The 27,603-nt window shown below is 44.9% G+C and overlaps 2 protein-coding genes across 4 annotated transcripts in view; one reads left to right on the forward strand and one right to left on the reverse strand.

The window, feature by feature from the left end:
- The window catches only part of BMP7 (bone morphogenetic protein 7), a 42,969-nt gene extending 36,086 nt beyond the window's left edge, over positions 1 to 6,883 (forward strand). Inside the window, exons 4-7 of the mRNA XM_039563431.1 lie at positions 1,302 to 1,499; positions 2,718 to 2,794; positions 3,438 to 3,548; positions 4,077 to 6,883. Of these exons, the coding sequence (XP_039419365.1) occupies positions 1,302 to 1,499; positions 2,718 to 2,794; positions 3,438 to 3,548; positions 4,077 to 4,226 (536 nt within the window). The 3' untranslated portion in view covers positions 4,227 to 6,883. The remainder of the gene's footprint in view (positions 1 to 1,301; positions 1,500 to 2,717; positions 2,795 to 3,437; positions 3,549 to 4,076) is intronic.
- The window catches only part of SPO11 (SPO11 initiator of meiotic double stranded breaks), a 224,753-nt gene that overhangs the window by 73,207 nt on the left and 123,943 nt on the right, over positions 1 to 27,603 (reverse strand). The gene's annotated exons all lie outside the window — the stretch shown is intronic.

The raw sequence follows: 27,603 nt of genomic DNA on the forward strand, positions 1-27,603 counted from the left end.
TACAGAGATACAGGGGCTGATTGTCTGCTTGTCTTCTGTAACCAATTTCCCTGGCAGCAGACAGTTGCACTCACATTTTTCCACCATACACATGAATTTTTCATTTTATTTTGAATGGCAAAGACATGTCCTTCCTTGCTCCCCAAGTTTCATTTTGGATTTAGATCAACTGTGTGCACTAACAGCTGCTTTTACACTTGAACTTCATATGAAAATCATGTGCTGTAAGCACAGCAGGATTTTGATGCAGCGTTGTATGCTTGGGCAATCCTCAAGGCTTTAGGTGAAGTAAAAAACCAAAATAAATCAACCCCCAACCCTCCTTTGTATTTGCTGTTACATAATCTGTAATCATAAAGCAAATACAGTCTACTTTTAAAAAGTCATACAAAATAAGTGAACTGAGAGCCCCTTGCCCTGCTCTTCCTGGCCAGGCTGCCTGGCAGGGCTTCTCCAAGAAAGTGTCAGCTCTCCTTTGCACATTTGATTTGTGGGTGACAAGGTGCAGCTCTGTCCTTAGCAAAAGGATCACAAAGCTGTTAACATAACTTGGACCTAGCAGCAGCACTCAGTAGCTTGGGACAGTATAATCCTGGATATCACCTCTGCATCTCACAGCAGCACCCAGACATCCCTTGACAGCAACAGGGAGAAACATTAAATTTCCCACTGCCTTGCTTTTTTTGTAAATAATTGATTTAATTCTACAGACAAACCAACTAATTGTCTTTTAGCAAAAATCAAATAATTCTAAAGCCCAAGATGAAGGACATACGGATGATAATCAAGGTTTTGTATAAAGTTATCGGGTATGGTGGTGGCAAGAAGCAGCAATAAGCAAAATGTCTCTAAACATTTGTTTCTCTCAGCTGAAGTATATCTGGAACTCTGTCAGCATTTCATACAAGGCATTTTTATTCTAAGCTAATAACCTTCCAGTGGGAATTTAATGTTCCTATGGGCTGAGTTTTATGGTTCCTTTTATAGGATCACTTCAAATTATAGGTTGGTGAACTTAAAGAAACCCCTCTAAAGAATGCAGGAAAAGTTAATGCTGAGCGGATTTGGGTAAAATAATTATATGTAGGACTATTTTACGTGACTTTTACACACAGATATGAAATGAATTTAGCTGCGGTGAGCTGCTCTTGTCAGAGGCAGCTTTACCCATTAAGTCCAGGTCCCTGTGAGTTGATGCCATGCTCAGGAGTGACCCTCCCCAGGCAGCAGCTCTGCCCTGTGTTCTCCTGGCTGCTGGCAGAGCTGCTGCAGGCTCTCTCATCAGCCTGTTGTGTTCCCAGGACAGAGCATCAACCCCAAGCTGGTGGGGCTCATCGGCAGGCACGGCCCGCAGAACAAGCAGCCCTTCACCGTCGCCTTCTTCAAAGCCACCGAGGTGCATCTGCGCAGCATCCGCTCCACGGGGGGGAAGCAGAGGAGCCAGAACCGATCCAAAACACCAAAGAACCAGGAAGCTTTCCGGGTGTCCAACATCGCAGGTACAGCACAGGCTCCATGTTTCTGGGTGTGGGATGACATGGGAACTGCTTCTCCTACATTATCTCTTTGCTGTCACTTTGGTCCACCACCCGCTTGGGATTATTCCAAAATGCCAAGAAAAAGAATGTTTCTCAGAAGCAAAGTGAAATTGAGGGATTTCTTAATCAAAATTTTAAAAAAACCCCAAGCACCTAACCAGAAAAACTTCTTTTCTCTCATATGAAATAAATTCTCTTTTTGAAATGGAAGATCATTACATTACAGCAATGAGCAAGTGATCAGGGGATCTGAATCCAAATGCTGTCCATTTTCAGGGCTTGTGATTTTAAGTTTAGCCCCTAAATAGTGTAGTAGTCCCAAAATTCTTGCACAGAAGAAGAAAACCCATTCATTCTCAGGATAACCACGGCTATTCTGAGGGGAGCTGTGCTTCCTAATTTGGAAGAAAACTCCATCAGGCATTTGAAATAGAAATGTGGCTTAATTATGTGATACCTCAGAGTAATGGGCCCTTGGTGATGGTCCCAGCATCAGGGCTGGCTCTGCTGAGGCAGCAGCAAATTCCAGCTGCTTCTGGGAGTGTCTCACTGAGTGGAAGGGGAGGTTGTGAGAGGCAGAAGAAGAAAAACAGAGCTTCCAGTCATATTTCTATAGAATCATTAAGGTTGGAAAAGACCTCCAAGATCATCAAGTCCAACATTTGACCAATTCCCACCTTTTCAACCAGCCCAGAGCACTGAGTGCCATGACCAGTTGTTTCTGAAACACTTATAGGGATGGGGACTCCACCACATCCCTGGCAGCCCCTTCCAATGCCTGACCACCCTTTCACTGAAGAAATTCTTCCTGAGCCATTCCTCTACTTGGGTCTTCAGCTCAGGCTACATGGCCAGGATAGACACAACATCAAAACTGCACTGATTCTCCTTTTGTGTGTAGGCAGTAATAAAACAGATCTGCATGTTGCTATTAGGAGGTCAGAGGAAGTCCAGGGGAAAAAAAACAAAGATGAAAATACTACTTTCCCAGACCTTTTTCGGTTTTGCACAAAAAAGCCAGAAGTGCATTTCATCAATGAACCCAGCCACTGTTATATGACCAAAACAGCTAAAAAACCCGCTGTAAGTGCACCAGATGAGCAGTGGTGCCTCGCTCCCTGCTGAGGGCTGTGGGTGCTGGGGCAGCCCAGCCTCATGGCCACCATTGTCCCCTGACAGAGAACAGCAGCAGTGACCAGCGCCAGGCTTGCAAGAAACACGAGCTCTACGTCAGCTTCAGGGACCTGGGGTGGCAGGTAAGGGCTGGGCGTGACCGGGCTGTGACAGGGATGCCTTGGCTTCTCACTTACCTGCAGCAGGGAGATCAAGCCACTAACTGGATTTTTTATCTTAAATCCTGAGAGGAAAAATATTGTCTACTGCCTTTAGCATGCTTAAGTGCTTCTGCTAAGTTGGATGTACAAATATTTAGTGTGAGACTGGCTGGAAGCTCAACACACTCAGGTCCTTTTGAGGAGCTGTGGCCCTGCAGGTCCTCTGGCAGTGCTGAAGGCCCACACAACTCTCCATTTTCATCTGCCCATTCTTTTAGACCTGGTTAAAGACATTTTCCTTTCTGAAAGCTTGTGTCTGCACTGTGTTTCTGGATGAAGTGATCCTTGTGGACAGCCAGGAGAACACTGCTGAATGGATAAACAGCCAAACCCAAATGTTCAGCTACTCTGTGGACACATTTGCAATGTGGGATGTGTCCCTCCAGGAAGAGCAGGCACTTTGGAGGCCTGTAAGAGAGCTTTAGAAAGGCCAGGGGGGCAGATTTTTATTTTGCAGGCCACTGTAACTGTGCATGGATGTGTGAATGGATAGATTTATGCGCTGGTTGGCTTTTTGTTTCACTGCATTTCTTTCTCCACAATCTAATGGCTTCAATTTAATCAGGACTGGATCATTGCTCCGGAGGGCTACGCTGCCTATTACTGTGAAGGAGAATGTGCTTTCCCCTTGAATTCCTACATGAATGCTACAAACCATGCCATTGTACAGACACTGGTAGGTGCAGCCTGTCTCCTGACCTGGAGTAACATCTGACAGGTGCTACTCAGAAATAAATTTACACACAGAAGGGTCTCCTAGCTAACAAGGGAGGGAAGGTCTGCCTTAGCTCATGAAGTGCCTGCAGCATCTGGCTCCACATGTCTGGCTGAGTGGCCTGAATCAGCAGCTGGCCAGAAATGACCCTGCCTTTGCTGCAGGCATTGGCAGGCTCTCTCTGGTTTGCAAGGGCCCTGTGATAGTGTAATGGGGGTTTAGTCCCACTGCATGGGAAGGAAGGAACAGGACATGAGCCCCACTATCAGCATCTCTCCTGGGAAAACTCTGTAAGGATCCACTCTGTGCTGCCACCAAAAGTGGATTTGGGGTCAGGCTGAGGAAGGGGTCTGTGTATCCCAAAGCTACACAGCTCAGCTGCTGTCTGAGGGAGGGTATGGGACAGGCAGAAGGTTGCCCAGGAAAGAAGAATATGGGGGAGGAGAGGGGAAAAGTAAATCTTAACGTGCCTTTACTTTCATTCCCCAGGTTCACTTTATAAACCCAGAGACTGTGCCGAAACCCTGCTGTGCTCCTACACAACTCAATGCCATCTCAGTGCTCTATTTTGATGACAGCTCCAATGTTATCTTAAAAAAATACAGGAACATGGTGGTACGAGCATGTGGCTGCCACTAGATTTGTAGGAAAGAGAAAGACGAAAGAAAAAGAAGTTATTTGTAAAGAGTGAGTTTGTATGGCTGTGTGGGGGAGGGGGAAAGGTTGGTGCTCCAGCCATGGGTTTAAAAAAATCCCAAACCATTTTAGGACCAGGCCGCTGGAAGTTCAGACAATGGAACAGTTTCTGAATCTAAAGAGACATTTGAACACATTTTGTTTTAGTTTATTACAGACAATGAGCTTGTAAACTGAAACAAGCCAGAGAAACCGTTTAAAACCAAATCTGCTTACAAAATTGGCTCCTACAGTACATACTTTTGCAAACGAGTCTTTCTGGAGATTGCAAACTCACCAGTGTTGATTGTGAGTAAAACAGTAATAATCTATCCAAGGTGAGACTGTGCTGTGACTAATAAGTGTGTGTAGTTCCTGTAACACGGTTTGCAATAAAATAAGTGAACAAAATATACCTGGAGTGAACAGGTATTTTGTTAGAGAATCATTGCTTCCACCCCTCTGCTTCAATTTCATAAGCAAAATGAAGGATGAATTACATGCAACTTCCAGTTTCAAACTACAGTAGCAAAAGCTGGATGTGGATTGACACAAATTCAAAGGACAGATTAGGCTAAGAAAAAAAATCAAGTGGCAAGCAAAAGACTGAAGAAAAGTTCTTCAAAGAGCAAGAATTTTGGGGTGTACTTTTTTCTATCAACAAGGAAGGAAATTTCCTCTTGCAGCCAGGAAGTATTTGAATTTGCATTGAACTTGAAACAGGAAAGCATCAAAATGCTGAGAAGCAGGGATTAAACCTAATGTTTAGCTGGGGTATCCTAAGCAGCTACAGAGCTGTAACTAAAGATCCTGCTGCTGTGTGGAAAATGTCCACCGACTTCCCTGAGGGAACAAGTTCCAACACCTTCCTGAGAACACGGAGGCTCAAGCACAGAAGGTGCTGTGAGCTGGGATGTACACCCAGCACCACACAGACTGGGAACCAGCTAGGAAACCTTCCTTCCTGGGGTCAGTGCTTCTGATAAACCTCCTGCTCTGTTGGCTTCACCTCAAAAAAACCCCAAAACAATCCCTTTTAAGGGCCACCAAGAAGCTGGAACAAGAAGCAAGAAAATGTCCCCTCAAGGCTTTTATTTTTCCTTCTTTTAAAGTCACAGGTTACCCAAACATCACACTTAAGTAATTAAGGCTCAATTAAAGTTGTTGCAAAGAAGAATGCAGAGTTGCAGTAACCAATCATAAACAAATCCCCCACTTTGGCACGCATCAAAGAAGGATTGGCTTAAATTCCACCACGGAGATAAAAAGAAAATAATGCCCAGTAAAACACCATGTCCAGCACACCCAGCTCTAAATCTCCAAACTCCAAAAAGCTAAACCTCCAACAGATGGGTCCAGGACATCGCCAATCCCTGGAGAAGGGTCTCTGCTCAGTGAGGAGATGGGGCGATGCAGCCACAGTGGGGTCTTGGCTCCATGTCTTGCCTTAAAGGAGGGTTCAGAGAAAGAAGATAAATGAAATTCTGGACTTCACTCACTACTCTTCTCCCTTTAAGTCACAGATCAAATCCAGACCAGATGCCTCACTTTAAAAGGAATAAGCAAAGGAAGAAAAAAACCCCAACTGTCTATGAAATAAATCAGAAACTTGTTTCTGATGGCCTAATTCTCATCTCATTTAAGTAAATTGGTGTTTTCCCAGCAGTTTTCTCAGTATCAGGTTTAGGCTGAGGGGAAAGGGGAAGTCCATCCACAACATTGGTAGGTTTTGGATGGAGGCCTTGGTGAGCAGCTGCCACGTTGCCAGATGTGCCTGGCATCCCACCCAGGCCACTCCAACATCTTCAGGAGCGGCCTGGCTGCAGCAGGCACACTCCACAGGCAGGGCTCCAGCAAACTCCCCACGGGGAGACTTTGGGCAAACGCAGCCAGCCACATGGCAGGACAACAGCTGAAGCCAAAAGTCCACCTCTCACAGGGCCTGCAGCCAGCACCATCCACCATCAGCAGCCAAAACTGCCCTCAGTGCACTCCTGGTTTAGAGTGAGGAACTGAAATCACACAGATGGGAAACATCTTTTGACATTGTATACATATATACAGCAGTGCTTCTGTAAACCTCCTAAAGGAAGTGAAGGTGCTGCCTAGAAAGTTAAAAGCTAATCATGCCTGAACTTCCACTATTTAGTAGTCAAGGATTAGTTTTCTCTTGCGGGTGTTTCAGTGTTGGTGGTCGCTGCGTTGGTGTATTGCATTTTTACCTTGGGCCACGGTATCTTGCTGTATAGGACTCATATATTAAATATTATGTGGGGATTGTTTCTGTTTTGGTTTTTTGTTGTTGTTTTTAAGCATAATAACAGGATTTCTGTTGCTAGGCTCAACATCAGCTTCACTGTTTGTACATTTTTATGTAAATAGTTGTCACAAGCGGAAGAAGAATTATTTATTTCCATCTCTGAATTCCTTTTCAATCACATGCAGGAAAAATGATTCTCGGTTCCTAAACACATTTGTTTCCTTATTTAAGAAGATATTTATTAACAGTTGGCAAAAATGCATACACATTTCTGGTTCTTTTCATAGAGCAGTTGTCAGAAGCCTTTTTGTACAAACTAGTAAAATAAATCATTGCAACTTTACAAAAGACGTCCCGACGACATTGTGTATCTGTGTGGTTATTCTCCTTTTATTCAAAGAACCTTTTTGGCTGGGCAACGTTTCATCTTGAGCCTCTGTTTTTGTGCAGCTCAATCTCTATGTACGGGCAAAACTGTCACATGTCATTATTTGGTGCAGCTCCTTCGGTCCAAATACAACAGGGAGGGAAGAATAGCAAAAATATGGATGTGTTTTGCAGTCAGTGCTGCAAACATCCATGATTGAATTATAGTGCAGCTGTCAGCAGCTGTTTGAAAGAAGCAGGGGGTAAATTAGTTCTGTTTACTGCTAACATAGTTCAGAGATTTAGTCATCCCAATAAAATTATAGAGGCACAAGAAAGGAAGAAAGAAACTCCAAAGAAACATCAGCCAAGAAGCTGACATTTTCTAATTTAGATTGTTTTAGCATATTTGAGAGATGCTGCTGGCATGAGGTTTCCTACTGTGGATACCACACTGCATTGCTATGGAGGCAGCTGAAAAAAATAATGGTCTAAATCCCTCTATTAACTGAGCATATCTTCAGGGCATAACAGCAATTTTGGTGTTCTTGTTTACTTTGAACAGTGAGCAGAGTTTTGCCAGTTTACATACATATATTTGCTGGGCCAGAGGATTAAGTCATCAGCAGTTGGGAGTTAATCTGCCATCTTCCGCGAGCAATTACAAATTCATAATTAAATTTGCTTCATGCACTGCTCTGAGAGTCCAGCAAAGCATCCGTGGAAAGACCTTTATTGATGTAAAGTGATACCTACTCAGCTTCTGTAGGCCTGGACTAATTTTAGAAGGAGGATTCTCTGGTATTTCTCATTATGGTCCCAATTCTCTGCGTTTTGGTGAAGAGAGGGGTGGTGCCAGCAAGAGGAGAAAGAATAAAATAAATATTTTTGCTTTGCAGGGCCAGTCTTGCAGCCAACAGCAGCTTCACTGCTGACTTCAACACGTCCAGCCTTATATCATGAAATATCTGTTGGTCTCCAGCTCTGCCAAATACACACAACTTGCTGGATGTGCTTTGGAGCAGCTTTCCCAGCCTAGGAGCCAAAACTCCATTCCCAAGCTGGTTGCAGCCTCCCCTTGGTCTGCAGCACTCCTGTGGCTTTGTCTCCTCATCTACTGTTCTGGAAGAGGAATTCTTGACGTGAATACATACACTGCCATAAACTGGCAGGGCCATAAAACCCTAGTGAACAAGCTTCCAAACAGCTAGATTTATCTGAGTAATGACATTTTAAAGCACATTTAAAACATTTTATAGAACAGTTATTTTAACTTCCTTCCAGGCCAAACTTTGAGGATGTTATGTTTGCTTAATTGAGCTGTTTCAGATCTGTTCCAGCACCGACAATAAGATCGTTTTGTCCCTATGCAGGAAACTGCCTCTGTTGCTGCCAGTGTTCACATAATAAAAAATAATGATTTAAAATAAGCCTCAGTGCAATTTTAAGATTCCTGATTGTTATGGAAGTGTCAGCTGTGAAGCCTAAAACCAGAGAGGGACAGCAGAACTTGCACAAGTGCAGCTCAGGGCACAGCCAAGGGCTGCTGGATTCAGTCCCTCAGCTCTGCCTGCAATGGGAACAGATACTTCTGGATGAAAAAACCCCAAAGACTCATCTTTTGAGTTCAGAATTCACATCCTCTGTATGCTTCCATCCCAATACCCTGCTTGCTGACTTCCACTGCTGCCACAAACATATTATTCTCTGTATTCAACCTTCCTTCGGAGAGAAATTCTGCCCAATTAAGCTAAAAGGGGCCTGTTTGAAGTTTTTATTTATCAGGTAATGATTGACAAGACCTCGAGGCAAAAACTAGGAGCACTTTATACTGCAGTCATTCATTACCCGAGTACAAAAGCAACAAATGGGTTATTATGGCCACTTTGAGTTACTCTGTTTTAAATAAAAATGTCTATTCCCTTTTTCTACTTAATGCTGTGGAATTTGTATTCCTAAATCAGCAGCCAAGAAAGACCAGAAGTTTAGGATAACAGGTTTAACGCACTGATTTGTTTCCTAGCTGGTTTTCCAAGGGTCTGTTTACCAGGCAATAGGAGCAGACTTTTTAATTTTAATATTTGGAAAGTTGTTTCTTGGTATTGTGAGGTTTACCACATTGAGATAAATCTGCTGTTTTCTCCAATAGAATCCTCATGTATGAATTCACGCCACAAATGAAGACAGCACAATATTAAAACAGCTTAAATTTGGCTTTGTATTTAAAAGGAAAACAGGAAAAGCCATAGAGAGATTCATCAACTTCACAATTTTTTTCACCAGGGAAAGGTACTGGAGAAAGTTGGGGAAAAAAAAGGGGGCTCAGCCTCAGGCCTACAAACCCTTGGAAAGGCAGCTTTGCACTTGACCAGTTTTTGCAGGCATGGTTAAGCATTTAACCATTTGCAGACTAAAGCTCTACATGGGGCTGCTTGAATTAACCTCACCCTCAGAGAATTGGCTTGCTTGTCTGCAATAAAACCCAGTCCCAGGCCAGTCAGCAGTAATTTGGGGAATGGAGCGTTTGTGTCTGGGCCTGGGAGGGGGTGAGTGGCTGTATCCACTGCAACCTCTGTGCCCGTAATTAAAACCATGCCCGTACCCTTTCCCCGGGAGCTGAGGTGACTCCTGAGTGAGCAGCTCTGTGCTGCTGATAACTTGGGGCTAATGGTCTTATTTTAAGAAGCTCTTAAGAAGAAAGGAGGGGATGCCAGGCCCTCAGTGGATCTGTTGTGCTTTACTGTGTCAGCACCTGGGGCTCCAGCACAGGACGTTGGGGTTGTGCTAAATTTCCAGAGCAGCACTACAGGTTTGGGATGTCACTGTGGTTGTGGAGTGCAAAAAGGGTCACAGAGGTGTTTTTGCCCTGGCTCCCCACCTTCTCTCCCATTGCATGATCTCCCCACTAAGGTCCAGAGTGGACAATAGCCCCAGCAGTGGCCAGACACTGATGGTGACACCAGCAAGGTGACTTTCAGCTTGGCTAACGAAGGAGAACTGTTGCAGGCTGCTGGATTTATTCCCATGCTATTTGTTGCTGCTGTGTCAGGTGCTCCATATAAAATACGTGGAAGCAGAGACATTGAGTGTCTGGATTCAGTTATGAAGGGTCAGAGCTCAAAGATATCATTTCTCAGGTCCCAACAGTTCAAGCCATTTTGTTCAGTGTTTAAAACAAGCTGTAGACAAGAGCAGAGCAGTCAGTGGCTCTATGTCTCTCTGCCTCAGGCAGAAGCACTACTCAACCTCCTTAAAAAGAGAGGTTTGGGCAATTGCTTAATGAGAATAAATTCCTCATTTTAGCCTCTATCTTAGGCTGCATACTAGGCACACAGGAGCACAAACAAACATACTCAGCAGATCCAAAACTGACATGTGAGGTGTTTTGCTTCTGATTTGTTTATACATTTTCCTCAGTGATCTACTGCCACTACTGACCTATATTTGGCTCCTGAAGTGAGAAACTAGCTCTTAAATCCACTGAAATGAGTTGTTCTTCCTGAACAACTGTTCTGAACGACCTGGCTGGACCACAGTTTTAGGAGTTGGTTAATTACTCACTCCACAGATATATTTCATGACACCTCAGAGTTAAGTTTTGGAGGAGACAGCAAGTAGAGGTAGGGCCAGGCATTTGTGAGAAGAAAGAATGCAGCTACTGCCTTTGCAATTGTACAACCAAGTTCCAAAATCCATCTCACAGGGTTCCCCTGGAAACCCAGCTGGTGGTTTTGGGGAGAAGGAACATGACACTCACAGAGATTGGGCCACCATCAGCTTGGAGTAACTTTAATCAAGAGATCTTTTTCCTAACACCAAGTCACACTTTTTTTATTCTAAATCAGAAAAATGCACAAGTGATTCCAAGTGCAGCCCATCAGTTGTTTTGGTTTCACATGACTACTGAGAAATCAACTGTAAAGGCCGGTGCAGTTATATACACACATACCATGCACAGAATGTGAACTGTAAATACTGGCAGGGAGTCTGGTTTAAGAAGCTGCAGTTAATGTTGTGTCAGAACAGCCCTTGGAACCCCCATTTCCAGAGACTTATAGTGCAGGGGGTGGGGAGGGAATAAATCCGATTTTGCTGGAGCTTTGCCTACAACTTCTCAGCCATAAAGCCTTTATTTATGGCTGTTACACAGCATGAAGGATTCAATTTGTCCTTTGTTATGAATTTCAGTGGATCATGTAACTGTTTATTTCCAGATATTTAAAAAACATTGGTATTTTTGGTTTGCAGGAAAAAACAAAGCTCCTCATAGTCTACACTAGTGGGGATGTGCTTAGACCACATTTGATAGAGACAGGGGGTCCTAAAGCCCTGAAATTTCCTCCACAGGGGCCACAGAAAAGGATGAGACAAGGCAGTAAAGCCCTTCCATGAGGTTGGTGTGCTTGGGGATGAAGCCTAGGCTGGAGGTTGTGACTGAGCGACTGAGGTGGTGGAGCCTGGGCTGGAGGAAACCTCAACCCTGCAGCCACTTCAGTCCTGGGCCAGGAATGGCAGCAGCTACCTCTGAGAGCTGCTGGAGGCACTTCTTCATGGGAGTAGGTGGAAAAGCATAACCAGTTCAAGGCACAAACTGGATCAGCTCTTCACAGCTTTGAGAGATTTCCTGCTTCTAGTAGCAGCTGAGAACAAGATGCTCAATAAAAGAATGTCGCAGCCAAAAAGGGACGTGTGTCTTCAGTGACTCACTGCACTTTGCAGTGGCAGTGTGGAGTTGCAATGACAGCCCTATTAATTAACACTTGCTAAGCATTCCCTCTTCAAAGAGTTTTTGTTGATGTCAGTTAAAAAGGAAGATGCTTGGATTTTGCATTCATTTATTTCATGTTTCTCATCCGGCTCAAGAACAGGCCCTGAGAAACCTGTTTTTTGGGCAAGAGGTAACAGCCTCAAGTTAAAAAGAGATGGAGGCTCCTTCCTGAGAGTTGTGGGAGATTGACAGCAAGTTAAGCCCACGGGTCAAATATTATGTTCTCCAGATGGGAGTGACAGTCTTTGAGGAAGCAGATCTGGTTTTCTGCTGCAGCACCTCTCAGAAAATGAAAAGAAAAACATCTCTGCTGGCACTGCAGGATCCTGGAGTGGCTTTTGCCTCATTTCCAGACCATGTGCCAGACATACCCTGGTGTCTCCTCAGGTGTCCTCGTTCCCTTTATGAACAGAGGTAGAAGACCAGGGATGCATCAAGTCTGTGATTCACCTGCCTCCTCTTGAAATATTCTCAGCAAATGGAGAGGTGGGACAGATCACAAGGATTGTCACCGTCTAGGTCAGACCCTGGCGTACCAAAGACTGCATTTACTGCTCATACAGCTTGAAAAAGAAGTGATTTGGGGCTATTTATTGTCAGTATGACAGTAGTGACCTCAAGGGCTTGTTCTAGGCTCAGGATCCCCCAGTTTTGCCAGCCTCTGGTTGAAAATACACAGGTTAATTGGACAGAGGCATGGCAAACCCTCCCCAGCTCTATTCCCTGCCTCTGAAGGGAGTGTAAAGGAACAACGTACCAGAGGTCACACACCCACTTGCAGAGAAGTTTACATTTAATCAACATCTCTCCCTCCCACCCTGTACATATGAGGATCTTCTGGGAAAAATAGCAGTTCATCAATCCATGAAAATATTGAGCTACAGCTCTTCTCTCCCCAGTCAAATTAAAGACCTTTTCTGTGCAGCAAGAGCTGATAAAAGTTGTGCCCTGTACTTTAGGTCCTCATTGCTGGTGTCTACCTTAATTGCTGTTTCCCATTTGCTTTGGCCCCTTCTCAAAGGAAGCAGCACATCTAATTGCACACGGAAGGAGATGTCTGCCTCTGATCTGTCGGAACAGTTTCTCCCTCAAGTAATTTAGAAGTGTCTCTGTTGGTAGTAGACTAAACCAGTAAACGAGAGCAGCTTTGGGATTCAGCCATCTTCCCCAAACGAAAGGATTTTCCCTGTTCAGTAGGATGTTGTCACATTTGGCTGCCAAAACTGCTTATTGTGCTGTGAGTTGTCAGCCAAAATGAAGCTCCACTGCTGCCTGAAATTGTATTTGTTGAGGCCTCTTCAGGTTTGAGAGGAAGCTGCCATATCCCCCTTCCCACTCCCTTTTCTTCCACCATTTACTCAATTGCATTAACAGCAGCAGCAACATCAGAAAGTTTGTGGCGATGGGACTGGAATTCCTCAGTGGAGTTTATTTTAACACATCCAGAACACCAGATATCTACCGAGCTATATATAGAGAAAGCGCTACATCTCTGAAGAATTAAAAAAAAGGGCCTATACTTCTGAAAGCCACAAGGCCACAAAGATAGATTATGTGAATTACTGTCATTACCAAAATTGCTGGTTAAAGAAGAACTTCTGAGCACCCTGCATCGCTCTAGCAGCTCAACTATAGGAACCACTGTAATTACAAAGTATTTTAAATCATGCCAGTACAAACACAATCTGGAAATGGAAAATACCATGCTAGTCATTGCATCTGGAAATTAATGGTTGGCATGGAAATGCATGGAACTGGTTACTCATGCTGAGCAGTGGGCACAGTGAAGTCATGTCCACCACCACTCCTGACTACCTTTGACTACAGGCAAAGGTTATTTCCAGTCTCACCCACACTGCTGGCAGCCCCCAGATCCAAGGGCTGCTCCTCACATAGAGCTGGCATCACAGTTAGGGAGTGAGCTGTCAGCTCACAACATCCCCAAGTGTCAAGAAAGGTGTGACACACAAAGGCCAAAGGGCTGCACAAGCCACATCAGCCTCCTTGCAAGATCGAGGCAACATTTCAGTCAAGTAATACACAAAGAAGCATTTTAGTGAGTCTATTTGGAACAATAAATGTTAGGAACTTCTTACGAAAAAACTGTGAGAGAGGAGTTTGCAACCAAGCAATTTCCACTAAAGAGAGGGGAAAAACCAACCAACCAACAAAAAAATCTTTACAGACACTTCCAGATTCAGCACACAGATTTTACTGGCAAGAACAGGTTTTCTCCCCAGCCTCTGCACAAGGAAGGAGTTGTGGGTGGACAGCAGAGAAGGACGAAGCAGGAGCTCATCCATTTACATCACACCTGAGCCCTGGCAGCCAGCAGATCCCTTCCCCAACATGCTGTCCCAGCTGCAGGTGCTCTCCCCAACAGGGTGACTTCGCCTGTTGCACAACATCCAAGGGACTAATCTCCAAACACCATCAGCCTGGAGAGTACCTGTCCTTATCTACTGCAGAGCAGCTGTTGTGGGCTTCTGTCTGCCAGATCAAAGGAGAGCTTATTCCAATCAGCCAGCATTCCTCAGAAAGCTGGAGTCAGCCCTCTCTGGGATGGAGCTCACCCTGGCCCGCCCAGGGTTGGGTGCAGAGCAGCAGGATCACTCCAGCCAGAGCTGCAGGCTGATCTCTGCTGTCCTGAGGACAAGAGCAAACCAGCTTTCAAAGGTAGAGCATCTCTTTCTACCTTTGTTTCTGCATGCCCAGTTCCAAGCAATGCTTTTGGTCCCCTACATGGATAGAGGACATCCACTCTTCCCTACAGGTCAAGCTTGAGCTACAGCAGCAAAATTCACAAAATTTCAAGATTATTTTGTCTGCAGAGTGTGAAGAACTTTTAGGAACCTCCTCCCAGCTCCGTGCTGTACTCAACCCTGTCAGTGAATGGAGCAGAGTGGGTAGCAGCAGAACAGGGCACAACCTGCAGAGCCAGCAGACAAATTTTGCCAGCTACAACAAGCGAGGCCACTGCCTAAATTGTTTCTGTACACAACAAGCCCCAGTCCTGGTAAGACCAAAAGGAAGGTGAAACCAGAGAAAAGAAAGCATTTGAATAATAATTAAGTAATATTACTCTAAAAACACTACACAGAAGCTGCTCTACCTGGATTCACACACTACTTCAAGCTGCAGCCTGTTCAGTGATCAGTCCCAACACCTGTTTCTCAGTCACTGCAAACTACTGCATCATTTTATTTAGGACTGAAAAGATGAAACTTACCTCTCCAGTACCAGAGATCACCTTTCTCATTTCCTCCACACACTCTTCTCAAGAGAAGCAGGCTGTGACATCAAGGTAGCACCAGCATTTTGTCCTTCCAGGGAAAGGAGACCTCTCATCTTTCTGAAGTCATCAAAACACCAAAGGCCACAAGGCTTCTTTCCTCCTTAGGGCAAACTCTGGCCTTGCAAACCAAACCCCAGGACCAAGCTCCCAGCTCAACTTCTCAGTGACTGGTACAAAATCCTATAACTCAGTCCTTCCTGGGAACTCCTGATTTTCACCTAATTTGGTGATACTTTACACACCAAGTTTTCTCAGTCAGGAGGCACTGTTCCCTCTCCCCCAGGTGATATGGCTTAAGCCTCTCTCTGCCCTTCTCCCAGGCTCCAACCCCAAAGAGCTCACTAATTAGGCAGTCACCCACTGCTCATGGAATGCTGATGTTCACCTCATTGATTGTGCTCTCACACAGCCTTTCAGAGTCCTCTGCTGGCCACAAGAAGCCACCCACATACCTGGCCCCTCAGCAAAGGGACTTTCTGCCTAACATCACTGTGGGGACTGAGAAGAACCTGCCTCTGTCTTGTCTCCCTCTCCCTGGGGCTCCCACAGCCAGGCTGGCCCACAGAATTGGGATGTCCAAGCATGTTTTGGGCTGTTTTACAAGTCCAGCTGGGCAGTGGGGAGTTCTGACTGAAGTCACTGGTTCCCTGGAAAGCCTGGTGAAAAAAAGGGAGATTTATCACATCTCATGGCTCATTTTAGCAAGGATTGCTCCCAAAACAGTCCTCTCCCAACTCTGTCTAGAAGGTTGGGGGGGCCCATATCTGCAGAGGGGTTGGAGCCCTGCCCACATGTGTGGGTGTACAGGCATGGTCTCAGATGCCCAAGGCTGCACACGAGGAGGTTTGGTGGAGGCACAGAAACCTTTTCCTCCTCACATGTGCCTTGCAAAAGTGACTGCTGGCTGTGTTGTCTGTCCCCAGCCCTGTATCAGCCTCCCAAGCACTTCCACATCCTCCTCAGAGCCACAGCTCAGATGATCAGCACCACTTTCATGTGGTCTTTGTTCTTTTTGCATCTGGGTCCCACATTTAGGAATCCAGCACTTTGCAGTGCAGCAGGGATTGAGTGACACTGCCCCAACCACTTAACTGGTTGTGTACCAGTCCCACCATTCTCTGCAGAGAGATCTTCCTCCGGTTCAGATGGACAGGCAGCACTTCCCACACTTGCACAGGGCTGTGTTTTAACAGGGGTTTTGTGAATCTAAGGATTGCAGCAAACCACACAATGTCTTAACACAGCCCTTCCTATAACTTAAGTGATTTACACATCAGAGAATTTCAGAGCCTACTCTGGCAAAAGTTCCTATATTGAAGGCTGACAGTTCAACACTCACTGCTGTCCTTTAACAAGACATAGCTCAGTATGATAGAGAAGAAGCTGGACCTGGAGTCTTGATTTCTGTTTCATATCATCCACTGCATAACTTTGGGCAGGACACATCACCCATCAGTGCCTCAGTTTCGCCATCTGTAAAATTCCAGTTTTGCAGAATTTTTGAAGGCATGGCTATGGTGGGATGGGCTGTAAAGCACACAAAGTTCTGCATGCAGGGGGCAGAGGTTGTGGTGAGGAGTCTGGAGTGACCACAGTGAGCAGACAGGAATGAGGCCAAGCACTGAGTGGCCACAGGTCTTGCCCAGCCCAGCCCAGTAACCAGACTGCCTGGAATGGGCCACTTCCAAAGCAGTAACCGGGAAATCACACAGCAAGTCAAGAAATCAGGAAGTGTTTGGCCCCCATCCACCTGTCCTCATGCAGGCCATGCAGGGGCCTCTCTGATACTTTGTTCAATGGAAAATTTATCCTCTCCAGGTATTTGTGATCTGTCACATCTCTCAGCCTGGTGCACAGGCAGATCTGCCAGCTGAGGGTTTTATACGCCCCACAGGGAGAGGAACAGAGTGAGCTGATCCCATCGCCATGGAGAAATAATTAAGAGGTTTTGTTGAGTAAGGCTTGGAAAACAAAAAAATCTGGAAATGACTAAGGGTCTCAATTGAAACGTATTTCAAATTTACAGTTTTATCAATAATTTCCTTTTTCTCCACTGAAAAACACCTCTGGAATAATAATTAAAATACCTTCATGAAAAAAGGTGTTGTATAAATAATGTACAGATATCAGACATGGGGAAAAATTGTTTTAGGTTTAAACTTGCAGCACAATTTGAAGGAAAGCTGTGTGAAGAGTTTTTAAAAACACACTCATTTTTATTAAAACTTTATGTTTGCCATTTTTCAGTCTGTTCCTCATAAAAAAAGCAAATTTGAACCTCTCTAGAACTGTGGTTTCCATAAGCCAGGATTAAGTGTAGGCATGAGACAGTCCCTACAAGGGGAAGGAGCTGGACCTGGGAAAGGTTCACACAGCACCTCTTGCAAACTAGGGTCAGTTTAAAATCAAGATGTGTCTGACTTCGGGGATGGAAGAAGATTCTGGCTCACTCATGAGCTGTTTAAGGCATCCATTCATCCACAGAAAACAGTGGATCTGCATGGCTCAGGAAGCTGGAAATGGTGGGGATCCCTGCTGGCTGTGGGCACAGCTCTAAAGATGGAGCTGGAGTACCCGGAGTATCTGACAAAATCAGGAACAAGGTTGGCTAAAAAGATTGTAGGGTCCTGCTGGGGACATCTGGGGATCCCTGGGACTTCTCTGTCCGTCCTTTCTGTGTTCACACACCAGGGGCTCGGGACAGACCTACCCCATCCACATGGATCCCGTGCTCTGCAGTTCACATTTCTCAAAGAAAGTTGAGGCTCCTTTGAAAGCTCATCTTGTTTTCCCTAATTCAATCCGGAAAACAGCCATATTAATACCAACAGATACCGCCCACACACAAATCAGAAAAATTAAGGGCCATTGCAAAAGTGCCTGTTTCCAGTGGTCAGATTAGCTGCAGACGGAAGCAATTGGAGCTGCATTAAAACTAACAGGCTGTAATTGTCCAGAGGCATTGTCTTGCAGTGCAACACTTCTCTTTGGCTCTTCACAGAGATTTCTTGGAATTTTTTCAATCGCTTTTCTGCTTGAAGTATATGCTGCATTTCAGATCTTTCCTTTCCGTGTCACAAGAGAATGAGCTAAAAGTTCATCAACAGCCTATGGCAACATCTCAGTGGAGAAAGTTGAAGTCATTTCTTAATGCCATTTCTTATTAGCTATCATCATTGTGTAAATGCTGCGAGTACAAGAGCGCAGGAGGTCTGCTGTTAATCATTATGAACCTTGGTTTCTCCCTGCCTAGCAGTTAAACCTTCAGAATCATTTCATTTCTTTAAAATATACAGAAAACTGGCTTCTCCCAGACCCTTGGGTGTTCTGGTGAATAATACTGTGGACTTAGTTCCCAACCAGCTTTCTGTAGTTAGTTAGATAGATCTTCTATTTAAAGATAAGTTCCATCCCACCCCTCTGCAATCTGGTTATGATTACTGGTTACTGCCACCCGCAGACTGATAAACTTATAACAGCTGCATTGCAGGAAATCACCTCCAATTCAACCCTGATGTTGTAGGGATGTCTTTAGTTAGCTTAAATAGGCTCTTAACATTCATTTTTTTGTGTGCAAAACACCTATCATTAATTTTGACTCGAGAGATCAAACAGTTAACAATGTGTTGATCCTAGCTTACTTTTAAGTGATGTATTGTATCATTTCTGAGAGTTATGAGGGGTTGATATTTTCTTTTACTAATGCATCAAAGTCGATAAGTGAGCGGGGCAAACCCGCGTCCTGGGAAAGGAAGCTATTAACAGCTCTGCTCGGAAGGTTCTGAGGGCCACATTGCGTCATAGCCCTCGAGTTTATTGAATGTTAACTCTTTTTTTTTTTTCCTTAACCAAAGGAAATGAGTTTCTATAATCCTCTGCTTTGAGCTGCATCCTCAGTGGGGTAATGAAAAATGACCCACGCCATCCGATAGCGCACTACTTTGCACACAATAGATCTTCACAAGGGCAGGCACAATGCGACTCCAGCTCCGGCTCCTTCTCCTCGTTGAAATGCACAATGAATTTATTTATTGCCGATCTCAAAGGCACTCGAACAGAACGGGCACAGGGGGGGAATTGCCCAAGTTTAACTTGGCATGGTAAGAAAGCAACCCCAGAGAAAATGACCAACGTGCAGGCCTGGGAGAGCAGGACATTTTTATAAGGAGGATCTCGAAATGGTGGGTTCGTGCACACGCAGGGAGCAAGGCAAATTGGTTCCAAGAACAAGGCGTCTGCTTCCTTGAAAACTTTTTTTTTGGCAGAATTTGTATGTGAGTTGGGCATGTTGAGTGATTTATGGGGCCATTAAACATACACTAAATCAATCTCTATTAGGGGAAAAAAAAGCGCCATGTGCTTAAAAAAGGCCCTCGAGCGAGATTGCTGAACCCAGGGTCTGATGTTGCGAGGCAGAATGGTCACTGGCAATTTGGAGATGTAACATGAACTCAGTCAGTCAATTTGGATATGATAGTTTTTAATGTTCCATGAATCCAGCAAAATGTGTATCCAATTAACTACTACTAAAGGACCTTATTTATAAAATAATACTTTTGCGGTCAGGTTGCGCTTTTTCCACTCATTTCTGTACACAGTTCAGGTTGCAGATTCTGTGTGTTTGATTAATACAGACAAACATCCGTTTTGGGCTGGCTGCTCCTGGCAGGGCTGGGCAGAGAAGAGGCTTTGGCCCCATTATCGCAGATTTAGGCTGGGAACGGAGGCAGGAGAAAGATTTTCTGCTGGAGCTAAGCAGCAAGAATTAGAGCAAGAGGTTGTCCTTTGCTGAGGGATCCCTCCAATGGGCAGATCCAAGTGCTGGAAACACTGAGTTGGCAAAACCCTCAGCTGTTTACTCAGTGCTGTTTTGGAGCTGAAGAAATTCGTAGGTGGTACAAACGTGTCCTTCAGCCCGTAGGAAAAACATCCTCCTTAGAAAACATATCTGAGTTATTTAAAGGATACGTGCAAAACGTATGCATCCCAAAACAGCCCCTTTTCCAACATAATTTCATTTTAAGACCATGCAGTGGGCAGACATTCACAAATTCAGGCAAAACAAAGTTTTATGAACTCCCCTCTGAATTGCCTATGCAAACAAGCATAGCATTCAAATGGAAACAGGCCAAAAGTGTTTTGTGAATAGAGCATTAAGATATTTTCTTCTTGACATGGTAAGGGATGGAAAATCTGTAGTAAAGCCCTACAGCTTGTCAGAGAAAATTCTCCTGTGTATGTGTGTGCACACACACACGTAAGTGCAGGAGAGTGACATGTAAAGTTTCTGACATGCTACCAGATGGGCTGGGGAACTCAGGAATGCTCTGTGAATCCAAGAGCATTTCTCACCCAAGTTCGGCACTTTATGGCCAGCTTTTCTCCAGCATTGTTTTCAGTTAAGTTTTCTTCTGATTTCAAAACAAAAATATTTTAAGTGTGAAATGTTTGAGTTTCAAAAATGAATAAACAACTTTGTTTAAAAATAAAAAAAAAGAAGCAAACCAAAATGCTCAGGAAAAACAAATGAAAAGGCAAAGGAATGAGACTGTAACAGAAGCTGACATGGATACAAGAGAGGACATGGAAGTGATGAGGCTTTGACTTGCGCTAGAGCCCTGTCCCTCCACAAGAAACCCTTGAGCTCCACCACAGCCCAGCACGTCCTGCAGCTTAGGGATCATCTGGGAGATGTGTCTAGAACAGAGAATCAATTTTTTTGTGGAAAAGAGGCAATGGGATTTAAGTTTTGGATCCTGCTGTCGTGGCTCTGGGGTTCAAGGGCAGTGACAGCTGAAGACACAATTAACATAACAAATCTAATCCAGGCAATTACTTTGGTGATACAGCCTAATTGCAAGGAAAACAGATCAGCACTGGGTTTCTTCTGAGCACAGGCAGATCATATAGACTGCTTCCTAGTGTTTTGGCAATCAAGGGCACACTCATGAGACTCACATTTCCAGAAAATACTTTCCAGGAGAAGTAGCTCTTCTCTCTAAAGACTAGGAAAACTGCAACAGCATCAAGATTTGATAAAAGACACACCAGAGATACTTTAGCAGATTACAGGGGTGTACGAGAGGGTTCTCCCCAAACTGCAGCTGACAAGTTTGCAGCAGCAGATAAAGGGCAGCCCTTGCTCAGAGCACACACTTGATGGGGGACAAAAGCCATGGGGTGCCCTTAGCTCAGGGACTCAGCCTCTGCCCTGCTTGGAGCCAACATTTACAGCTTCAGGGTCTCCTTGCACCCAAGCTTTGCTGCCGCTGCAGTTCAGCCTTTCCTGGGATTCTCATCAAACCATAATTTTTTGCCTCTCCTGCTTGCACAGCTGGTGAAATAGCCAAACCTGCCTCGAACATCCTCCTTGGCTTTTCTCCTCTTTTTCATTTGCATTAAAAAGAAACAAAACAAAGCTTCTCCCCCCAACCCAAAACAAACCCCTTTTCTTCTTTTCTTTCATGGCAAAAGAAAACCCAAAATAAACAAAGAAACAATGCCTTCCCTCCTCCCTCCTCAAACCCTCGGGGGCAGTGTGGAGGTAGAATGCCCTTTCTAATTTCATTGACTGTGCTGTTGATATATAGGGCAATTTTATCTTAACAACCTGTAACAAAGGATAAGACAGTAGTCGTCTTGCATTCCAGACAGTAGGAGATGTTTACTCATTCTCCCAGCAGACTCTCTCATAATTCATCTAGACTTTATTAGGATGCCAGGAAATGGGAAACCTATAATTTAAGAAATGTATCACACAGAGAAACTTCTTCTGTTTGGTAAATAAAAGGTAACTGAGGATCTGAGGTTAATTTGCTTTTTAAAAAAATGTTCTCACCAGTTTTCTTGTTTCTTCCCAAAATTATACTTTGAGCTAAACCTTAACAGAGTGTGGCATTGAGGAAAAACACCACTGGGCACCTCAAGAAGGACTGGGATGTGTCCTAACCCCAGGGCTCTGGAATCCTGTGCTGTTTTTTGAGGCTGTGCTGGCAGCAGCGGCTCAGCCTTCAGAGCATGAAATGTGTCTGTGGGCAGGGATGGTTTTGTCTTTATCTTTGGAGGCATCACATTGTCCAGGCTGGAAACACACTCTGAGCAATCTCCTTCAGTGGGGCCAAGAGGAGGGGAAGGGAGGCAGAAGAAAGTACATATTTTGCAGCAAACATTCTTATGGGTTTTTGCTTCTTAAGTGACTTTCACATGAGTGTTTGTTCCTGTTTACGTAGCTCAACATGAATGCCTGGCTTTGATTTGAGGACAAACTGCCCCATAAACTCATGAATGTCTGAATTTAACCTTCACCTTTCCCCCCTAACCTTCACTCTTGCTTTCCCCTTCATAATTGGTGACATTCTCTCAGCCAAATTTAATAAAATATGTGTTACTGAGAGTGAACTAGACTGTGAGCACAGATGGAGGTGGGGAGGGATGATGTGTGATGCTGGTCAGTGCAGGGGAGAAAACTCCTCCTAAAACTAAGTGCTAGGACAGAATTCCTGCTGTTTAAGACCAAGATTCCCAGTGGCCAGAAAACCATTAGCCCATGACTATGAATAAGCCCAGTCCTGCTCTACCCATCAACCACAGCTTGGCTTCTCCCTCTGACAAGTCAAACAAATGCCCAAATTCATCTATTCCAAGTCTTCTAAGTGCCATTGCCTGTGGATCAGGGCTCCTGCCATGCCATCCATCCATGGCAGGGCTGTTGTGAGAGCTGATCAGCATCTCCCAGGCACAGCATGCTCATCCTGAAGGGAAGCAGTCACCCGTTCTGGATATCCATCAAAGGAGCATTTCTCCTTTAAGCTGTGCTTCAGCCTCTCTGTCCTGCAGTTGTCAGCCCAGGAGCAGGGCTTGCTCTGGCATCCTTCTGACAGCTGCCACTGCAGTTGTGTGGGCTGCAGAGATTTCATCTCTGCTTAGATTTGGCCCTGAGGTTTTGAGGCTTCTCACCCCATGACAGATTCCCAAAGAGTGTGGTCTTTGTCATCTTCCAAGTAGCCATTAAAACCAGAGTTGAAGTCAAGGTTATGTTGTACCACAAACCTTTGAAGAGCTTCTTTGCGTGCTCTGCAAAGCAAACCCAGAAGACCACTGATGTTCTTCACTGGGTCAAATCCATCTCTGCTGTGAACTCCACCTAAGCCTGGGGAGTGACTGGAGGGGTGAATGTGGTCATCCCTGTGATCATTAAAGGCCTCTCCCACTTGGACATATCTGATCACAGCTGTTCAACTGCATGTCACAGAAAAGAGGGTTTTTTTCTCTCATTTTATACATAAGGTCCACTTGGAAATGGACCTCAGCAGCTGCAGCTTGCTGGAGGCAGTAATGGATGGAGCTAATTTATCCTGTGTGGTTTTTTTCCCCTGAAAGGAAATTTAGTTTTTAAATGCAGTCATTGTGGGGTAAGAAGAGACGGAGGAGGGAACTGAGAGAGGATAAGAGGCGTGCCTTTAATGACAGGAAAAGAAAAATCTGTGAGCTCAAACTAATGCAACTTCCAAACTCAAATAGATGTCACCATGGTGACAAAGCCTCAGACTTCATAAATTTTTTCCTCTTCCCGTTTGTGGTGAGCTCTGGTACCCTGTTAAATACTTTCAAAGCCTTTTAAAGACTCATTGGAAGCATCTGATCCAGTAGAAGATTTCCTCGTAATAACACTCATTAGATATGGGGAGAAACCACACCTCAAGCTGCCTTCCTGTCTCTGAACACTAAAGACACGAACTTTGGAGTTAAAATTCATCACCTATATGAGACTCACATGCATGAATATGATTTCCAGTGCAAAATTCCAGGGGGGAAGCCTGTGGTAGGGTAATAATCCCTAAGATCCCCTTCACCTCAAGGTCTGTTAACCACAACTCAGTGACTTGGACATGTGTCTGTAAATAGACAGACATGTTTGATTTAATACCAATCCAGTGGTGAACTGGAACTTGAATCAGGCTGCTTGGGTTTGCATAGCCCTGACCCACTGACCTTTTCAGACAGATTTAACTCATCACACACGTCCTCACAGCTCAGTCAAAGCACACCCGAGTACTCCAGAGCCATCACCAGCTCAGGACTGGAGACCAGTGTGAAACCTCTTGGCAATCACTGCAGACAGCAGCACATAAAAACAGCGTTTCAGCATCTGACCTGAAAGATCTCTTTAAATGCATCAGATGCCACCCAAACCTGAGACTCACAGCAGGTTCTTCTGTGAAATCCAACCAGCTTTGGGCCCCAGTGTTGACCAGATACGCCTCACTCAGCGTTTTCCAGCTACAAAAATGTCATGGGCCTGAATATTTCAGGATTTACAGCTGCAGAAACTCTCCAGTGTCACCTTTCTCCCCTTTTATGGCTCAGCCATAATCTTAAATTCAGCTGAATACAAAGAGCTGCCTGTAGACAGCTAATCCTAAAGACAGAGCTTTGTGTGAAACTTGGAGGGAAAAAAAGAAGGGAAAAGAAATAAATCACTGAGAGGGATTGGCAGGGAAGACAAACATTTTTGGCTAATTTTTGCTGGTATTCTTCTACCCTGGTTTGGGGCTGAACTAAGAGGCTCCTCCTTTGCCCATTCTCACACCCTGTGCTCACCAGAGCAGATAATTCAGCAAACAGCAGATAGTGCCAGCACCAGTGGGGTGGGAGGTGCTGTGCTCTGCAGGGGTGGGAGGGGATGGCTGGGGTCGGGGAGGAGCAGCAGCCTTTGCTTGCACACAGGTAAGGATTATCCACGGGATCAACAGTGAAATCCTGGACTGATAATGCTGAGGTAATGCTGATAATTACACAGCAAAGCCAGCCTCTAACCCAAGTCCTAATTGCATTTAAAGAGCTCTTCTTGTCTCCAGGGAGGTGCTGGGTTTGGATATTCCTTGGGAAGCTGAGTGGTCCTGGCTGTCCCCGATCTCCACAGGCACTGGGGACCTGCTTCTGTCTCGGAGCTGGAGCAACATCAGCCCAAGCTGCTCAACCCTTTGCAGAATTTCCAGCTGTGCTGACCTTAATTTATGCAGGCTGTGATCCAACTCTTTGTCAGAGTAGCCTGAGGTGCATCAGGTTCTTCCACCTTTTGGCCCTGGTCTTTCCACCAGGGTCAGCAGAGTTATTCCAAGTACCTTGAAAGTCACCTGACTTTTTCCCTGCTGTGCCTTTCCTAAACACAGAAATGCTGCCCTCAGGCACCCATGGATTCCCACAGATACTGGGAGGCAGAGGAATAAATTTGACCTTAAAAAATAACTCTGTAACCTCCACTGAATTTCACGCAGTAACGAAAACCCTGCCCTCCCTAAACGGAGACCATCCTGCACATGGACAGTCAGAGACCTCCATTCCAGTTTGGGAAACCCACCAAGCAAGGGATGTCTCCATAACAGGCACACTGCATGTTCTTCCTGCCTGTATGGAATTGGCTCCCAGCATTGCTGCTCACCTACATCAGGAATTAAACTGTGCAGGATCCTGAAAACAAGTCAAAACAATTGAAAGCTAGATAAATACATCAACAATAAATAGCGTTTTTCCTTCCTGTTATCTTACTACAGTGTGTGTACATAAACAAAAATGGGGTTTACAGTTTTTCCCTCTCGGGTGTTAATCAGTTAGGAATTGGCTTATTTTTTTGGTATTATTTTGGGAATTAGTATTATTTAGGGAATTAGGAGTGTCATCCATGTTATGGATGCTGAGAAGAAAGCAGAACTGCCCTGGTGCTGTCTGGCTTTACCTTGCAGTGTGTATATGAGCTCTGGATGGGAAGCACAGAGGGACTTCCCAGGAGAGCAGGAATCCCTCCTTTGCCAAGCACTCCTCACTCTCAGCCTCCTGGATCCCAGGGACCCTCACAGACGTGGTTTAGGATGACTCCAGTCTCCTTCTGATGCTTACAACTCAATTTTGCAGTCACTACCCAGGACAGCTTGTGAAACCAAAGAGGGACGATCCAGCTTTTATTGGGGGGCTTTCTACCCGCTGCCAGCTGCAGGATGCTGTTTTACTGTCTGTGCCTCTTTGATATACGACACAAGCTGCTGTGTGGCTGCTTACCTGCTGAAACTCTTTTGATTTGTCCTGGTTCTTTCTTGTCTGCATATGGTTTGTGTCTTGTGTCTAGGTATACTTTGTTAATCTCTCACGGCTTTTTTAAGTAGCCCAACTGTCTTTGCCCGTGCTATTTTTGGTATGCTGAGTCTAATTGGTAGCTTGCAATGCAAAGAGAACCTAAGTTACAAATGAAAAATATATTCCCTACTCTAGTTATGACAAACTCTTTAACATAGAATTTAAAATACTAACACGCGACACAGAGCTACAGCCATTATAAAAACATTTCTGAGAGAGTAAATGAGTGTTTTGTTACAATATTTATCTAAATGTATCAAAGTAATACACAAATCTGAGATTAAAACCTTTAAGGCAGAATCTGCAAATTTTATAATATCTTATAATTGGATAATATCAAATTAGTAACAAAAATAATACATTTCAATATCCTTCCACAAAAAGTAATTGTATCCCCTGCTAAAAAAAAGGACCTAAGACACAGTACCAGATTCCCAGGAAATAAATGCCTTACCCAGGAGGCAGCTGAGCTGGGCTCATATCCCTTGAGAATGAGCATTGATTGAAACACTTGGCCCATGTTACAGGACAGGGAGGAAACCCGAAAAGATGCTCAGTGCTGCTTTTGTGATTTATCCATCACATGGTGTTTCCTCACTTTGCCTGGAGATGGGCAATGCCTGTTCCTGCCCTGGGGCCAGGAGAGATGCAGCAGCACACGTGGCTTGAGAAGAGAAGACCATTAATTTGTAAATGTGGCTTTAATTTCTCTGAAGGCATCAGCCTTGCCTCCATACAGGTGCCAACACACAGCCTCGTGCCCCTCATACACAGCCCTGTCCAGGCAGGTGCTGCGGGACCAGGTGGGGTCTGGTGCAAAGCCCACCACACCTGCACCCCACTGCACATGAGGGAAGGACTCCTGTGGATATTCTTTATGGCTGGGAGCAGGGAACAGGCTGTGGAATGCCCTCGTGGCCAGCACAGCCCTGTGCCAGGGGGGCAGGTCGGGGACAGCTTACACCAGCGCCACTGCAAGAGCTCTGCTAAGCCCTGGCCTGGGGAAATCCTGATTTCCAGGAATAAAAGTCTCTTTCATCTTATGGGCCAGTCCTTCCCCATGGGTTAAAGTGAGAGTACCACATAATCCTGTTTTTCTGTGGGGATGTTTGTAACCCAGGGATGATGGGTAATCCCGCTGCAATCAGTCCAAAACTCTTGGAGGAGAATCAAGGGATGCTGTTATTTGTTATTCCAAACGGAGTGGCTGGTGTTCTCCTCAGCAGCAGAGGGCTGAGGAGAACCTCACACAGCTCCCACTCCTGCTCCTCCTTATGTCACCTTTCATTTCAGAAATCAAGGAGTAAGTGTTCAGACCCCCTTGTTTTTGTGATCTAAATTTCTTCCCCATAGTAAAAGTATCTCTGTTGAACATTTCCAAACCAAAATTGCTTATTCTGATTGCCAGGGTTAGACCTAAATTAGAGACGGAGCAAACTTGGGGCATCAGCATGAGCATTCCTCTCTTCACTAAGGAATCGTTGTGGGTGAAAGGAGGAAAAATCTGCTCTTTCTGCCACTC

Source organism: Corvus cornix, chromosome 20, assembly GCF_000738735.6.
Source record: "Corvus cornix cornix isolate S_Up_H32 chromosome 20, ASM73873v5, whole genome shotgun sequence".
Lineage (NCBI taxonomy): Eukaryota > Metazoa > Chordata > Aves > Passeriformes > Corvidae > Corvus > Corvus cornix.